We start from the raw sequence: 18807 nt of genomic DNA, 5'->3' as shown, positions 1-18807 counted from the left end.
TTACTTGCAACGCAATCTCCATTTATAAGTACTGTGTGTACTTACTTGCAATGCAATCTCCATTTATTAGTACTGTGAGTACTTACTTGCAACGCAATCTCAATTAAAAAAGTACTGTGTGTACTTACTTGCAACGCAATCTCAATTTAGTAGATGAAAGCCTTCCCTACACACACAGAAACCCGAGTTTGTGAAGAAACCTGAGCTGCTCGAGTTGGAACTGCATTCAGAATTCTTGCTAACGCAGTTGTTATTCTGACAGCGACCACAAACGGTACCAATTAAATGTATCAATCTTAAATTAAACATTTACTATAAAGCAAAACATTACAAGATGCCTATAATGCACCATACTGCACATATCGTGCTGATAATGTTATTTGTATATATTACAAATCTCTGGGAACTGCACTTGATGTGTCACATGTTTAACATTAAATTATTATACACGATCATCAGATAGATATTGATGGATTTCGACATCGTGAAAAAGTATGGTCCAATTATAAAACAATCATAGCAAGATCACCCAGAACATCCTACATATAGTTAAAATTACGTGGTTTGCACTTTGCAATCAAGTGCGATGTAATCAGAACAGGTACAAATGTTATCGTCTTTATTGCATTTTGAATTAGCATCTAGGCTCGGACAGGCGGTAGGGTCATTATTGCATCTCCTCACGCCAACCACACCTGCATAAAGAAATAAGAACACTATCAATGTTACAAATATGTAGCTTTTTTGTTGAAGGGTGTGAACATTTCATAACATTGCCATTCGAGTGAGTATTAAAGTATTGTATATACCCGGTAATTATGAATTTCGACTTTGCTATACCACATATAATTATGATCAGCGTAAAAAAAGTTTGTTATGAAAAGAATAAATCGGATTCAAAATGTGTCATCTTAAGGTCAGATAATTCAGATTTTGGGTGGTTAGAAGCACAACAAATACATTGATACGAATTTCCCTTACACAATCTTTGTCTGACAATACAAATTTTACAACATATGTACATATTTCCCATATGGCTTTCTATCAATCATATCAATTTTCATCAATGTAACTTTTTGACTTATCGCATGACCCAGATGATTTAGAGCGCACAAATACACAGACGAAAGGAAGGAGGAGCGCCTAAAATTCCGGTTGAGGACTAACAGGTAATTATTTTCCTCAAAACTATTTCTTCCAAGCGGAATGGGAAGTAGTACTAAAATGGCGATGGTCAAAACACACGTATTCCATAATGAAACACATATGTGAATGAAAATGGTAAAGAAATACCTACCAACTCTTTATCAAAACAGGCTATTATGGTCATAATTTATATCCGCGTTGAATGATGTATTGTTTAAATATCGTATTTTCGATTATTTAATAGTAAAATTTTTATTGACTTTTGTAATAATTCAATCTTAAAGGCTTTCGTAAAAAAACAATTATGAACAGTTTATTGCCAACATTCCTGATAAATACATAATACATTGAAAGCTATATCAAACTCTAAGGTTATTATGGACATAATCTTCAAAAGAACATGTTTTATTAATAATAATGAAATGAATCGACATTCTTTCTAGAAATTTTCAACTGAAGTTTCATTTTTTAAACGAAAAAAGACAACGTTGATCATAAGGAAGACGTTATTTGTCAATTTCAAATACGTTCACAATATCAACGTTAAGTGGCACAAAACTTTCTTCCGACAACGACATAATATTACGTTTAAGTGAAAACACATTTAAATACATTTTAAATTCAGCGTTAGCAAAAAATATTATCGTTGTACTACTTATTTAGTACTACTTATTTATAATTTTTTAATGTTAACTTACTGTTAAAATGACAGAGAAGTTTCTAGTGAAAAAGTACCCTTCAAGCATACAACTGTTTGACCCAATGCACGATCGTCGTGGACATTATAGATGTGTTTCCGAACAGACTCATCAATAAAAGAATACTAATATTCAGACATCATTTGTTGGGGTTTTGTTCGAAATGTGTTTTGTGCCATTCATTCACGTGGGGTTGTGCAGTTATTTTCTTCAATTATAAAAATGACATGCACGATACAAGTCTGTTTGCAGAACATACGTACCCAGACATTTGCATCCGAAATTGCCGATAATAAAATTAATAAAGTAGCACCCAACGCCAAACTCGCTATCGAAACAGTTATCGTCGTTAGCTGGATTGCTTACATCTCCAGTAGCAACTTAAATTATAAAATGTACAGGAAGCTAACATGTATGCAAAACAATTCGTGGATATCATAAATTGATGTTATAGCACGACAGCCAATGTGTCTAGTCTAAAACTTTACACCAATTAGTTCATTTCGATATTCAAGTAATCAAATGAGTCGCGATCTGAGAAAACTGGGCATAATGCATGTGCGTAAAGTGCCGTCTCATATTAGTATGTGCAGTCCGCACAGGCTACTCAGGGACGACATTTCCACCTTAATTTGATTTTTGCTAAGAAGAGACTCCATTGTAACGAAAAATGTCATAAAAGCGGAAAGTGTCGTCCCTGATTAGCCTGTGCGGACACAGGCTAATCTGGGACGACACTTTAGGCAAATTCATTATGTCAAGTTTTCTCAGAACACGACTCAAATTTCAAACAAGACTGTCACTTGTGAAGAGATGAAACTGATTATAACAAAGATTACTTCGTCATAGATATATTACAGAACGATTCCATATTTACATCCGCGTTTAAAAAGAAGACAATACAGGTAATGGAAACACTTTCATGTGTTTACTTACCAACGCTTAAATTAACCCGGTTCAATTTAGCACACAATGAAACTCTAGACCCTAAATCAGCAGAGACATTCTTGTTCGTATGCACAACTTAAAAAACAGATGATGATGATGATGACGACGATGATGATGATGATGATGATAATGATGATGGCGATGATGATGATGGTGGTGGTGGTGGTGATGATGATGATGAGTATAACAAAGATTACTTCGTCATAGATATATTACAGAACAATTCCATATTTACATCCGCGTTTAAAAAGAAGACAATGCAGGCAAAGGAAACACTTTCATGTGTTCACTTACCAACGCTTAAATTAACAAGGTTCAATTAAGCACACAATGAAACTCTAGACCCTTAATCAGCAGAGACATTCTTGTTCGTACGCTCAACTTAAAAAACAGATGATGATGATGATGATGATGACGACAATGACGACGATGATGATGATGATGATGATGATGATGATGATGATGATGATGATGATGATGATGATGATGATGATGCTGATGATGATGATGATGATGATGATGATGATGATGATGATGATGATGATGATGATGATGATGGTGGTGGTGGTGGTGATGATGATGATGATGATGATGATGATGATGATGATGATGATGATGATGATGATGATGATGATGATGATGATGATGATGATGATGATGATGATGATGATGATGATGATGATGATGATGATGATGATGATGATGATGATGATTAAACTAGAAATAATTTGCCTATAAACAAAACATAGTGAAGATTCTTGTCAATTGCAATCCTTTAGGAGAGAATTTTAATTGAATATATGTTCACATACAGATTATCACATTACTTCGCTGTAAAAGAACACACTATTCTGTGAATGTGATTAACTGATATGATGCTTCATTCTGTGAACTCTAGTGTTTTTGTTCACGTTTTACTGTCTTATACATACTTGCCATGTTTTATCTGAGCAACAATATCGAAACTATTCACAAAGTTTAAAAATCGTTTTATATAAATAATTACCTTTAATCACAAAATGATTTAACGCTTGCCATTATTTAAAACGAAAGCTTATTGCGACTTTACTGTTATTTCAGCTGCGGAATAAGTTCAACATTTTTTTACAATTGTTTTCTGTCTGTGTGACCAGTACTGTCTATAAAGAACATTCCACATTAGCGGATCAAAATAAGCAAAATGAATATTTTCATAACTACGTTTTATTAAAGCTTGAAAAATCTACGCACCATACAATAATGTGTTTATCCGCTATGTAATGATTCTACGAAAAAAATCCCTATGAAATCAGATACAGTGCAACTCGCCAATAATGGTGCAACTATGGGTGAAATACAACAGATGTCTCGACAGTGTGTTGGACGAGACATTGTGTTTAAACCCATTTATGCCTAGCGTCTAGAAAAAAGGACTTGGCAAACAGCGTAGACCCAGATGAGACGCCGCATCATGCATCGTCTCATCTGGGTCTGCGCTGTTTGCTTGAAGGAATTTCCATAAGAAATATTCTATATATAGAAATAAATATACTAGACATCCCTAATTTTGGAAATAAATTGATCCAATTTAGATGGATGGGAGAGTCCACTACGCATAAATGGGTTAATTATATTTGGAGTTCAACTTCTACGATGTTAAATCAGAATCAAGCAGTCCGCACATGCTATTCAGGGACGACACGTTCCGCCTAAACTAGATATTTGCTAAGAAGGGACTTTCTTTAAAAGAAACATATCATAAAAGCGAACAATGTCATCCTGATTAGCATGTACGGACTACACAGGCTAATCTGGGACCGCACTTTAATCATATGCATTAAACCCCATTTTCTCAGAGCGAGGCTCACAGTAAACGCACCTGTATACGTGGGATCAATATTATCAATTTTTATCAGTCGAATGTAATGACCACGTGTTCAATATCAAACATGAATTACCTAGGTGTCTGTTTTTAGGAACACACTTTTTTATGTGAAGTGTCTTCACTCTCAAAATTTGTCATAGATCTTTGAGCATTTTTTTATTTTACGTTGCATTCTATTTAATTCAACGTTGTCTTGTATTTGCCAAAATACATTATGTGTTTTCAATTTCACATGAAAATCGCCAGCTCTCATCTTGATGCATTTAATAAACGCAGAACAGCCTACGCAATCGATTATGAAAACAGCAAAAGTTTACAAAATGTATCTGATCGAATCGTCTGTTCATAAACACACATTTTCAACAATCATAACTAATCAATGTTAGAGTCAGTTGTACAGAATCATTACGTTGCTACAAAACCAAAGGTTAATCGTTTTTTTAAGGAAAACTATTTTAAGTTTGTATCGAAGTGAACTAGCGAGATTATATGAGCCGCGTTCTGAGAAACTGGGCTAAATGCATGTGCGTAAAGCGTCGTCGGAGATTAGCCTGTGCAGTCCGCACAGGCTAATCAGAGACGACAGTTTCCGACTAAACTTTATTTTCGGTAAGGAGGGACTTTCTTGAAACTAAAAATACTATAAAAACTGTGTGGACTGCACATGCTAATCTGGGACGACACTTTACGCACATGCATTATGCCCAGTTTTCTCAGAACGCGACACATGTAATACCTTATTCTGATGCATTCGTGCCTTTGTGAAAGAAAAACGTGCTTTTGGTTGTCGCCAAGCTACTTTTCCACTCACCTACTGTTGATTTTTAGGATGTTTAATTTGTTAAAAACAAAAACATTCTTAAAACTTCTGATGTTGAATGTATGTTCAATGATTAGTTCCAGCGACCCGGATGGTCTACAGCTGGGAGTTGGATTATTGCAACTAGTTCAATGATCGAGTCTTTGTCGGATGTATTTTCTCAAGACAGTTTAGGTTTGTGTGGTCATGTTTTTCGCTACCATGTAAATCGCAACATTCAATAGGTTATACACTGTAATTTTGGTTACCGTATACACTCAAACATCGTACCAATGCATAAATAATACGTTGATTCACAAAAAAGTTTCACCATAAGCACATACAATTTCAAAATAAATCCTTTGCACGCGGGATGAACGGTAAATATTTAATGTCCTCAAAGTTCAACGTCTGTATTCAAAATGGAGGCGAAATGTCATTTCAATGTACTTTATTTGTAAATAAGTTATTACAGTTCAGTTTATAGGCATACGGCGCTTAAATACATGGGCTCAGCTTTATTTGCATATATAAAACATTGTATATGTGTTTTTACATTTTGAGAACACTTCGACACAAAATATATGAGTCGCGTTCTGAGAAAACTTGGCAAAATGCATGTGAGTAAAGTGTCGTCCCAGATTAGCCTGTGCAGTCCGCCTGCACAGGCTAATCTGGGACGACACTTTACGCCGAAATTGGATTTTCGCTAAGAAGAGACTTCATTTAAACGAAGAAATGACATAAAGCGGAAAGTGTCGTCCCTGATTAGCCTGTGCGGATTACACATGCTAATCTGGGACGACACTTTACGCACATACATAGTGCCCAGTTTTCTCAGAACACGACACATATTATTAAGAAGAAATCTTCAGTAGCAATCATACAACCATTGCATTTTTAGTCAAATAAGCCGTAAAATGTTGATATAAAACCACCCGTTGATTAGAGGTTCCATTTTGAATAGATATTTTTCAAAACCTGTACAATTTTTGTCAGATATCTTCATTTAAAAATTGAAATATGAAACGGTCAACGTAATTGGTTTGCTCGAAATATAAAATTTATTTTATGTCCGACGTGTAAAAAGTCATCCCTTACGGACATCGAGATGAAGACGCCAGGAGTTTCAGATGGGTTCAACTTTTATGTAACACGGTGCCTGTACCACGTGACTTTTTCGGATCTGTGTTGGGAGAATAAAGCGCGACCCAGTTAACATTTTTAAGGATCTCTTTTTAAATATTTCACCATTTTTAATGGGATCGAGTGGAGAAATATTGAAACAGACATTATTAAAAATGTTAACTGGGTCGCGCTTTATTCTCCCAACACAGATCTTAAAAAGTCAATTGGTATAGGCACCGTGATGTAAGCTGTGTGAGGGTTATTTATGATATTATTGTTATTTTTAACGTGTACTACTTTATTGGAATAACTTAACAGGGCTTTATATTTATAATCTGGAATCGGGATAAATAGACTCTAAATAAATAAAAATGCTTTTTAAGAATTATGATTCAATATATGAGTTAGTTAAATTGTAACTGTACCGCGTTTAATTGTTATGTCGACACCTATTGTTTTATGATATTTATTTTGTAAGATAATACAAGCGAAGCATATTCAAACCCCATATTTAGATTTTCATATATTAAATTAAAGATAGTCCTTCTAAATACCGACTGAACCAGCATATATTGCATTTGTAATACATTTTAAAACCATATTTCAAAACATAAATTAAAGATAGTCCTTCTAAACACCGACTGAACCAGTACCACTATTGCTGCCCCTTTGGATTGGGCAGTATAAACAAACAAAAAATAGTGTACTACTTTTTTTACATTTTTGTGCACACTGGGATAAGTACAAATAATTATATAACGTGTTTTTCTATGAACTTCTTATTTGAATAACATTTCCGTCTAAACGTATCATGCTCTGAACATTTAAAGTAACCCGCATTTAATCATGTTTGAAAACAATTCTTACCAACTATATTAAGTAAAAACTGAAGTCAAATAAGTATAGTTGATTTGGTGTGTGAAAGGAATTTAAATTTGTCAGTTAAATTAGTACACACAGATACATAAATGTTTGGCCAAATTCTAGAAAAGTATGGACAAGTATAGTAAAATTTTGTATTGAACCAGTATGCATTGCTGCAATTGCAACAGTTCACTCAGACCTTTCACTGTCAGCTGATGGTAAGAGAAGAGTTAAGCAAACTGTGGATTCTGTTTATATTGTTAATAATTAATAAGTGACCGTCATACCGAGTTGAATAGACAATGAAAAGACCCGGCATACCTACTTATTAAATGGCCTTAAAATAAAAACTTAATTTCCATCAAAGTCCTCGGCATGAAATCTGTTTTCATAGATACGTCTTTATACATTGAACATAATTCACAAGAGGTTTCATGGGACAGTGTATGCTTATTTGAGTATAATTATCATACATATAAAGTAAATGTTCTCTTTAGGCGCGACTAAATTATATAAAATAACCACTCAAGGCATTTACTGTATTAACGTCACGTGGCATGTTAATGTTATCAATACGTATGAGTTACTTGGCTTAATTTGATTGGATAGTTGAAAATAGTAATTGCCGTAAGACAAAACAGCGTTGAAAACACCACTCATTTGATATCGGAATGATGACGTAAAAGGAAGTGTCAATATTGATTGATAGATAGAAATGACGCAAGTAAAAATGTATATGTGTACCTTATCATTTCCGTTTGAAATAATTTGCTTTGTTTGCAATCTTATTTATTATTGAAGTTATGATAGGACGCAGTTTAATGCGATTTAAACTAATGTATGCAAGAACTAGCACACGCCGGGTGGGCGGATACTTTGATAACAGATGTCATTTCGATACCAGATAACAACAAAAGCCACGCGCGAGAGTTTAGTTCTTCAACTTTTTTGCATTTATGTTCTTTTCATTTTATTTTCAGACACGTAACATTGTTTGGTCGATTAATGGTATAGTAATTCGTATTGCGGAGCAAGAAAGTCGTGAAAAAACAGTGGATTATAAAAAAAAGAGATAAAATTTAATCGATAATTTATATTCGATGATCAGTGCGTATTTCAACTAAATAAAAATACCTGGAAATAAATCAAGAACGTGCGTGCCAACTACTCAAAATAAAAGATCAATATGTCCATTAATGTTACAACATGTTATATTTTAGTTGAATAACGTATTTGAGGAAATTCAGGGATTCAGTAGTGAACACCTATTCATGCCCTACCATTATCTCCGCAAGATAACACCCGAATAATGGTAAAAAGTGTAAAACATGCCTTCCTGTCAATTATGATATTTATTTAGAGAGTACAGCCCTACATGAAGCGATCATTTAGTGTATTGTAACCTAAACCAGGGACCTATACCGTATAGGTCCCTGTCTAAACAAATCATCATATTTTCCTTAAAGGCATGTTTTACACTTTAGACTGTTGTTCTGGTTTTATCGTTTTGAGATATTGATAGGGTAAGCATAGGTGTTCACTATGAAATACCTGAAATAGGATAAAGTAAGAGATTAAAGTAAAAAATGGTACCGCAAAAAGTTACAATCCACTAGAAAACGGTCGAAAAAAGAAGGTGCAAAAACAGTCGATTTTGATTTGTGTCAAGTTCTTTTCTTGCATTGTACATGACAATAGCTTTTTTATTGCATAAATCGATTCCGCTTAGAATGGTCTTTAAGAAAAGGTATGGTTATGGGGGTCTCTATGTGCAAAATGTTGCATTTATTTTCTCTCAAAGTTGTCGCTTTTACATTGAATTATATAGGAAAAGTATTTAGTGTATTATGACCTAAAGAGAGTGCCTGTTATCTATAGGTCTTGGGCTCAACGTAAATGTCTGTAACCATTTTAATTTCAATTAACACATCTCTATTACTTTCAAACTCTACTTCATTAAATCCATAGAAAGGCAGGTCAGAAACCATGTCATAAATCAGAAAACATTCATCGTACTCCGCTATTTTTTTTACACATTAACAAAGAATGAAAGTGCTTTTTGCCCCACTTCCTGTTGAGAATATGTTAATTTCTATTTATAATTAACCAATGAAATTCTTCATATCCTTAAACCAGAGCCAAATGAATTTGACCTCTCCCAGAACAGTAAACAGAGGAAATAGAAAGCAGGTGTGAGCACACTATCAACCAGAACAGAATTGTTTTCCGAACGAAATTTGTTTTAGTTTCTTAGAAGGGTTTTTCACGTAAAACGGTCTTAGAAAAATTACTAAAAACGGTGTCAGCAATATTCTTGGAATAAAACGTTAGAATAACGTTTCTAAAAACAAAAAATGTTAGAATTACCATATACTATATTAAATAGATATTTCGTCTGATCTTTGATCAGGTAAGGCTTCATAATGGTCAACCGTTCCATGTCGGTTTTCGAAATGTAGCTCTAACATAAGCATATAAAGGTTACGCATGCGCAATTATTTTCCTTCTATATTACATATAAAATAGTTGAAGTTCGATATCATTTTTTACCATGATCAAGCGCATACCCACTATATCATCATACATCATTGGAAAGATAAATGCATAATCTTTTTTTAAAAATGCATGTCATTAAATTCTATACGCGCTAACTCAAAATATTTACCTTAGAATAGGCACACCGATTTTGAAAGCTGTGCAGACAACCATTTTGGGCTCAAATAGTATGACCTACTTTGAAAGCCGGGAACCATCAACACAAAAAGTAGAGCACAAAAATGGCTTTTTCTTATTGCTTAAAAATATACCTTCAAGTTGATACCAACATCAACCATTTGCAATGTATTTGACAAATCCTAGGCAGCATGCACTGAACAATGTGTGCTTAGTATCAAATTGACTGCATGTAACCCTGAAAACAGCAGTTCCGGTTTGAGGTTACAGGTCATAATACACCAAATAGTTTCCCTATGTAATTCAATGTAAAAGCGACAACTTTGAGCGAAAATAAATGCAACATTTTGCACACAGAGACCCCCATAACCATACCTTTTCTTAAAGACCATTCTAAGCGGAATCGATTTATGCAATAAAAAAGATATGTCATGTACAATGCAAGAAAGAACTTGACACAAATCAAAATCGACTGTTTTTGCAACTTTTTTTTTCGGCCGTTTCTTAGTGGAATGTAACCTTTTCTAGTGCAATGGTTTACTATAGTCTTCAAGTGTATCATATTTCAGGGATTCAGTAGTGAACACCTATTCATGCCCTACCATTATCTCCGCAAGATAACACCTGAATAATGGTAAAAAGTGTAAAACATGCCTTCCTGTCAACTATGATATTTTTTTAGAGAGTACAGCCCTACATGAAGCGATCATTAGTGTATTGTAACCTATAAGACAACGTTTACTGTTAACATCGCGAAAAATAAGCACTTCTCGATACTTATAAACCTATTTTTCTATGTGCATGCCAATTTTCAGACCGATCTTTCACGTAGAATTGCTTGAAAATGCATTTTATTATAACGCCTGATAAGCCATGTGGCTTTCGCGTTCGGAGCTTTGATTTATAACGGGCGTTCAGGCGTAAAACGATTACCCTAAATAATTACAATCGGTCAAAATACTGGAATATTGTTACAAGCTATGTAGAAAAAGAAGGTAAACAACTATTAAAAACGTGTTCATGAGCTCTTTCAGCACAAATTGTTGCGATTTGAGATGCTCAAGACGAGTTTTTGTACACTTTTTTCTTATTTTCCTCTGAAAAACGTCTTTTTTTCTTAAAAAACTCACGATGCTCCTTAAATTCGTGAAACAAACGCATTTATTCCGTGAAATTTGCCAAAACGCATCATATCTCACTGAAAAAATGATGATTTTCTGTAAATACAGCTTCTTTGTGACTAGGCCTGGTTTTGCGTTTAGGTCATAATACACCAAATAGTTTCCCTATGTAATTCAATGTAAAAGCGACAACTTTGAGCGAAAATAAATGCAACATTTTGCACATAGAGACCCCCATAACCATACCTTTTCTTAAAGGCCATTCTAAGCGGAATCGATTTATGCAATAAAAAAGATATGTCATGTACAATGCAAGAAAGAACTTGACACAAATCAAAATCGACTGTTTTTTGCAACTTTTTTTTTCGGCCGTTTCTTAGTGGAATGTAACCTTTTCTAGTGCAATGGTTTACTATAGTCTTCAAGTGTATCATATTTCAGGGATTCAGTAGTGAACACCTATTCATGCCCTACCATTATCTCCGCAAGATAACACCTGAATAATGGTAAAAAGTGTAAAACATGCCTTCCTGTCAACTATGATATTTTTTTAGAGAGTACAGCCCTACATGAAGCGATCATTTAGTGTATTGTAACCTACATGACCATAAGCATAGTTGCGTAACCGCAACTATGCTTAAAACGAATTACCGAAATATGTTCTTATCCCTTTGAAATATGATACTAAAATGGAAAGGGAAGTGTTAAACGGAAGTGCCTCCTATAAGTAAAGGGAGTTTTCCAATCTCTTTTAAAGTTTGTGGCTACGCATTAGTATCGTTTACATGATTCGATTCTAATGATCACCGATGACCATAGGCGCTCGATATCAATGCCAATGTTTATTATTTATTTATTTATTAGTTACCCGTTGTTAATTATAATGCATACACATACTAAATTAATAAAAACGTCTTCTTAAAAAAGATAGTTCGACTATGTATGTATAGATATTGACAAGGTAAATCACTCGCCATTTTCTAAAGCAACGGATGTGCGTCATTATGCATAATTAAATCGCTGTCACCCCGCTCGCTTATTGAAAACCGCGCGCAGGCCGGGAACCTCGCTCATTATACAAATTACAGCCACTAAGCCCCAGATTTGATTTTTGACGTGCTGATTTTTTTATCTGGAAATCACCATGGCAGACGAAATCAAGTTACACAATTGGTGAAGAATGATTCATGTGTATGCAATTTACAATATATTTTGTTGATTGCCCCATTAATTGAGTGAAACAATAGTTACAAGGATTTATCACATTGTCTGTGGATGTTTCTATTGAAACTGAAAGTAGATAGAGAAAGAGCGAGGTTCCCGGCCTGCGCGCGCATTTCAATAAGCGAGCGGGGACACAGCGCTTTAATTACGCATAATGACGCATTTCCGTTGCTTTAGAAAATGGCGAGTGATTTACCTTGTCAATATCATGTACATAGTCTTTTTTTTTAAGAAGACATTTTGTCGGACGAATTTTATTAATTTAGTATGTGTATGCATTATAATAAACAACGAGTAACTAAAAAACAAATAAATAAAAAAATAAAAAAAACATTGTCATTGACATCGAGCGCCTATGCAAATGACAAAGGATTTTATGAGGTGTATTGGCCGCTTAAAGACCCCTTGCTCCCCTTATCTAGAGTCCTGCTATAAGTTCAATTGAACAAAGTCGTGTTGATCCACATGATCCGTTGTATTTTCAATTCTCTTAATCTTAATTTACCACTTAAAAACAAGTTCATAAATTTTATAACAATTATTTTCGGTCGTCACTTGAACTATATTACTTCAGAAATATGCATTTGATTCTTATTTAAAATTTGCACTTATAATATTAATTATGTAAATTAAAGATTTTTGAAAACGAACAACACCATTGGTTATATTTTACATGTGTATGTAATTACGTTATGCATAGATTCCCAATGTGTCGGGCTTGACAATGCAAATGTATTCGTACTTCAAAATGTTTGGTAAGAATAGCCATAATATACATAAATGCATTTTAGGTAGAAGATAAAACTCGGTTATCAGAGTGCCAAATTTGTTGAAGTCGTTGTTATCCGACTGCCCTATATAGAGAATCAAAGTATCCGCAACTTCATGAATACCACCTATTAAAACATGCTCTATCTTCGTTTAAATTTCATTGAATACTCTCAACTTTCAGTATTTGAAGCACAGTAATTACTCTACATGCTGAAATATCAAAAAAGTTATTGCAATATTTCTAAGTAGTTTTATTTTGTTAAAATGTTTACTGTTCATCCAGTTTATGCTGTTTTCCGGCCGAATTTTCTATTTTTGGGGGAAAAATCTACCATTCTTCATTGCTGTTTTTCTTTGCAATAGAAAAGGATACACCATTTATAAACTCGACCATGCACCTCTTCTAAAAAACTAATCTTTAAAACTTTAAACTTTAAACTTTAAAAAAACCTGATGAACTTCTCTCGCGTGTCTTTTGTTGTTATCTGGTATCGAAGTGCCATCTGTTATCAAAGTATCCGCATACCCAGCGTGTATCAGGTACCATTAAAAATAATGTGGTTCGAACTTATCAGATTAGACATATCAATAGTCAATTTTTCTTATCAAACTTATTTTTTAAATGTTCGATCATATATAGAATGATTTTATCAGAACGAAATGAGAAGAATTATTTGACAATGGGTCGTATCTTAAAAAATACTACTAGGACTTTCAACCGGAATAAGTTCAAGATAATATTGAATAATAAATCAAATAGGATAAAACCAACAAAGCACAATTCGCAATCGTTTTATTTACAACCATTCACAATCCAGCAAAAAACGTCAATAAGTATACACTTTCAGTCTTTCGCCTTCATAATTTTGCCATGATCTAAAATGACAAACAATGTCAATGTCATGCCGATAATAGTTTTTATTTTCCGTTATTTACACAGGTTGGCGCAGTGTGAAACAGTCAAGTAAGAATTCAAAATAACTCAGATGTTTCATATAATGTTCGTGCTTAATAATAATTTTTGTTCCCAAATTTTGGATGTGCCATTGTCGATAAGTGACACTCGGAATGCTTCAGATGGGTATGACAAACACGATTCTTAAAAATAAAAATATAAACTTTTGAATTTAAAACAGTTTTCACTCACTTTCGTCAAGAAAACATTTATATTGAAACGAAAACACCCAACTTAGAACTTGAATCATTTTAGAGTTTTTGTTGAAGGTTTGCTTATTTGAATTCTTCAACTCTGTCGCACACTGTTTGCAAACGCTTTCATTTATGGTGATGGTGACGGTTAGGGACTCGGATCCGAGGACATGCGCCTCTGTACGGGACCTGACTCGAGCTGCAAACGCACCAGCCGTTCACGCACGAGGCGCCTCTGGTGTCTGGACACCTGCCACTGACGCAGATGCCACCATAAGCACCGTCTAAAAAACAAAATGTAAGACTGTAGGTTCTAGGTTCATCGCGTCAGTTAAATGTTAGTGCATTACATAAAAAGTACGGACTAATAGTTTAACACTACATCACAGTTTGAACTTCGGAAAAAATATTTATGCTGTAAAATGTGTGTCACAAGCGCCGTTTTGCACATCGCTACACATAAACAGTATGTATTTAAGAACATACAAAATAAGTGTTTATATGTTATAGCCCCAAACTATTATTTGCCGGCCTGAAATGACATTTAAAACGTATTCTTTATCCTTGGGTATTTCCACAATAAAGCACTTTAATTTTATAAATAAAATAAAAAAGTTCTTAACGAAAAAGCGAAATTAAAAATAATGTCTAAAGAGAACATATTGATAACATAGGATTTAAATGTGCATTTGACAAAAATAGAACTGGAATTAATGTCTAAAGAGAACATATTGATAACATAGGCTTTAAATGTGCATTTGACAAAAATAGAACTGGAATATTCAATATATAACGCATTATTACTTCTGGTGCACATGCCGTTGTGTTCAGTATATCCCGACGCACAGACGCAAGTTCCGTTCGTGCAGACAGTGTTGCTCTCGTTAAGACATGACGTGGCGCAGATCCCTCCCAAGCGTCCATCTACGTAAAAACAAATTACGAAATAAATGGTCGTTCAATACAACATGCATAACAAGAAAATCTTTCCAGATTTGGAAGAATTTTATTTGTGAGTTTAAGTACAACATTATGAAAAAGAGTATCATTTTTTCTTTTATATTTTGAAAATAGTGTATAATTAGGTTCATACTAAAAAATAAATAACCTTAATTCAAAAAAGTAAAATTACAACCAGTAACATTATTGTACCGCGTGGTTAAGCTATCATCACGTGGTTGGTTATGAAAGCAGGGATTTAACCCAGCTATACTGGTTCCAGTCAAATCACAGCGCGGACGTTGTCATTTCAATCTTAAATAATACTAGACGCATTTACAACAAAAACAGTTTGCTACGAAGGTTGGGGTTAAGCAAATTTCGTAAGCGATTCATTTTGAATATTACAATTGTATGCTAATTAACCGCCAACAGTACGTGTTGGTGAGCTTCGCAGTATGCGTGGATACAAATCCCGTTGCAATAGCAATACAACAACGTCGTCCCTCACCTTGTACGCATGAACCGTCGATGGCAGTGGTTCCTGGCTTGCACACACAGACCATGTTCTCGCACACGGCATTGCTGTCCCCGGGGCAGAGATTCATCAAAGCACCAGAACACATACCATGTAGCTGACCGACTGTTTAAAGAAAAGTTCGTTGGTCACACTATTGGGAGCTGTTGATGTTACATCAAACTGAAAGTCTTCACTTTGGTAAAATGAGAAGTAGTCAACGAAATATTCAACGAAATATTCTATGTTAAAAAACAAAAGATACAATTATATAACAGTACCTGCTCTGCACGATCCCCCGATTCTGCTGAAGCCAGCTTTGCACAGGCACACCCCGTTCGAGCAGTGGGCGTTGACATCGTTGGGGCAGGCGGTACTCACACACTTTCCACCGACCTTACCGTCTGACAACGTTAACACATTATTTTGTGAATGACTTCCCAACGTAGACATTTAAAAAGGTATTATTTGTCTCGCATACCCTAGCAAAATGAAATTTATGTTTCGTTTTGTAAAAATAAAGTAAAACATCATGTATAAACAGTTATATCAACACTAATGAAATGAAATGCCCAAATTGCAGATCGAGGATTAAAATTATATGATGATGGTGTAGGTTTAGCATCCTCTTAAATACTTAACATCAATATTCGTCTGGACAAATTATATTTAAGTATATTTCTATGAAAACCTACCTCGTACGCACGTTCCCGCGACTCTTGAGAATCCTGCTCGACATGTGCATTGTGAGCTAAGGCAGTTTGCATTGATGTCCAAGCATACCCCGCTTGCACATGCGGTCCCAGACGAGCCAGCTACAACAATTAACCCATTTATGCCTAGTGGACACTCCCATCCTTCTAAATTGGATCAATTTATTTCCAAAATTAGGGATGTCTAGTATATTTATTTCTATATTTAGAATATTTCTTACAGAAATTAATTTAAGCAAACAGCGCAGACCCTGGTGAGACGCCGCATCATGCGGCGTCTCATCTGGGTCTACGCTGATTGCCAAGGCCTTTTTTCTAGACGCTAGGCATAAATGGATTAAACAATGCATAAGAGGAAAACATACCAACACGTATAAACAGCTTTAAATACGTCGCCTTCTTTTCACATTTGATAAACCATTCGTATTATATTAGCAAAGCATTTTTTATCGTCAAATACAGTTGTCTTTCTTTTTATGAGAATTGCTAACAATTGCGTTATGAAAACAACATCGAAAAGATTGTTTATAGCTTTTCTTTTGTATACCAAACAATATTTTAATGTTTATTATTGTCTCACACCACTAACTCTTATTTGAGCTTTTTAGCTTTGCGAAGTTTAAAATCAGTCTAACATGAATATTAATGATTTCTCCCCCCCCCCAAAAAAAAAACGATTTGTGCATGCTCATGCTCATTCAAAATCTGAACGGCAAGTATGCGAAATCTCAAGGTGTGACATTACGATGCGAAAGTCTAACATATTGACGTATCGCAAGATGACAATATAAGATTGCAATATAAATTTGGTTACCCGGAATTCCCTATTTACACTATATATACAAGAGTGTAGTCCCAAATCAGCCTGTGCAGTCCGCACAGGCTAATTAATTAGGGGCGACACTTTCCGCTTTATGACATTTTTTCGTTTATATGAAGTCTCTTCTAACAAAAATCCAATTTAGTCGGAAAGTGTCGTTCCTGATTAGCCTGTGCGAACTGACACAGGCTTATCTGGGACGACACTTTACGCACATGCATTATGCCCAGTTTTTATCAGAAACGGCTCATGTCATCTTAAAATATTGCTTCATTGTATCGAAATTTCATTCTCATGCAAGATTTTTTATCTAAACATCTCGATAAAAACTAACAGGCCCTAACTCATGAAGTATTCAACAAACTACTTCTAAGTGACGAACACAAGACAAAGTACTAGTGCATTACGTGCTGCGCCGCAAATCCCATTGACTCTGTTGAGGCCAGGTTTACACATGCACATCATCCCAACGCATTGAGTGTTGATGTCATTTGGGCAGGCGTTGTTCAAACAAACTCCACCGTCAGCACCGTCTGAAAAGTTAACACATGTTTTATTACGACTTTCCAACTAGACATTCAAAAAATATATATTTAATCGTAAGTCCCTAGAAAAATTAAGTTTAAAGTATTGTTACTAATAAATCAAAATAAATCATAATTACAAACATATTGTTGGCTTTGATCACACAATTGCTGACAAGATCCGCGCATCAAATTCTACACCCTATATCATAATAAGTAATAACATAATGTTGGTTTTTGAAGAACAAGTTATTGGCCATAATGTCTAGTAAAGGCATGTGCATCAAACTCGGCAGCTGCACAAACTATCGTATTCAGCGTCACACTTTTAATTTAAATCGTTTGTATTCCTTTAAAACCTGAATTTAAGTTTTCTGCACAATACCTCTGAAATCGCCGAATAAGAATCGTATTAGTTGAAACAAAATTAAATGTTTTCATACAATTATATTTAGTTAACTCTTTCAGTGCTGGAACCGAATTTTGAAGACCTTTGCAAACAGGATCCAAACTGTCTGCTATTCTGATAGTATTCTTTGAAAAAAAAAATCAACGAAAATGCTAATCTTAGAAATTCAGCAGACAACATTTTAGCAGACTACAAATTTCCCAGCATGCAAAGGGTTAAAACGGAAAGAATAGCAATTTCAACTGTACATTAAGCAAGTTTTAACATGCGTAAAACCTTAGTCCTACACTGACTTAGTTGGACTCCATTGTAGGCTTATAAATAAAATTATAAGCAGTTATATACATTATCTTCGTAATTATACTACACACATAATGATATTTTCTACAGGCAGCATCAATGTCGTGAACATCTTTATGGGGTTAAAAGTGTCGTTGTGAGTTTCAATTATTTTTTAGAAAATGGCCACTTCTAAAGTAAGTGCCGAATGGATGGAACAT

At 34.6% G+C, this 18807-nt stretch overlaps 1 protein-coding gene across 1 annotated transcript; it reads right to left on the bottom strand.

Annotated features, from left to right (window-relative positions):
- Nucleotides 1-14094: 14094 nt before the first annotated feature.
- On the bottom strand, nucleotides 14095-17881 carry LOC127879641 (tenascin-like). The gene is made up of 6 exons (XM_052426620.1): nucleotides 17782-17881; nucleotides 16537-16656; nucleotides 16123-16245; nucleotides 15836-15967; nucleotides 15190-15309; nucleotides 14095-14669 (listed from the first exon to the last, which is right to left on the bottom strand). Exons 1-6 carry the CDS (start codon nucleotides 17837-17839, stop codon nucleotides 14512-14514), a joined length of 711 nt encoding a protein of 236 aa, XP_052282580.1. The 5' UTR covers nucleotides 17840-17881; the 3' UTR covers nucleotides 14095-14511.
- Nucleotides 17882-18807: the final 926 nt, after the last annotated feature.

Source organism: Dreissena polymorpha, chromosome 4, assembly GCF_020536995.1.
Source record: "Dreissena polymorpha isolate Duluth1 chromosome 4, UMN_Dpol_1.0, whole genome shotgun sequence".
NCBI classification, from domain to species: Eukaryota; Metazoa; Mollusca; class Bivalvia; order Myida; family Dreissenidae; genus Dreissena; species Dreissena polymorpha.
Note: the sequence above shows the minus strand (reverse complement) of the source record. Positions and strands in the feature narration are given on the sequence as shown.

Coding starts and splice junctions, on each gene's coding strand:
- LOC127879641 (XM_052426620.1), bottom strand. CDS start 17,839: ATGATGTGCATGTGTAAACCTGGCCTCAACAGAGTCAATGGGATTTGC. Junction 16,657..17,781: donor TGGGATTTGCGGCGCAGCAC/GTAATGCACTAG, acceptor TAATTGTTGTAG/CTGGCTCGTCTGGGACCGCA. Junction 14,670..15,189: donor CAACGGCATGTGCACCAGAA/GTAATAATGCGT, acceptor TTTGTTTTTTAG/ACGGTGCTTATGGTGGCATC.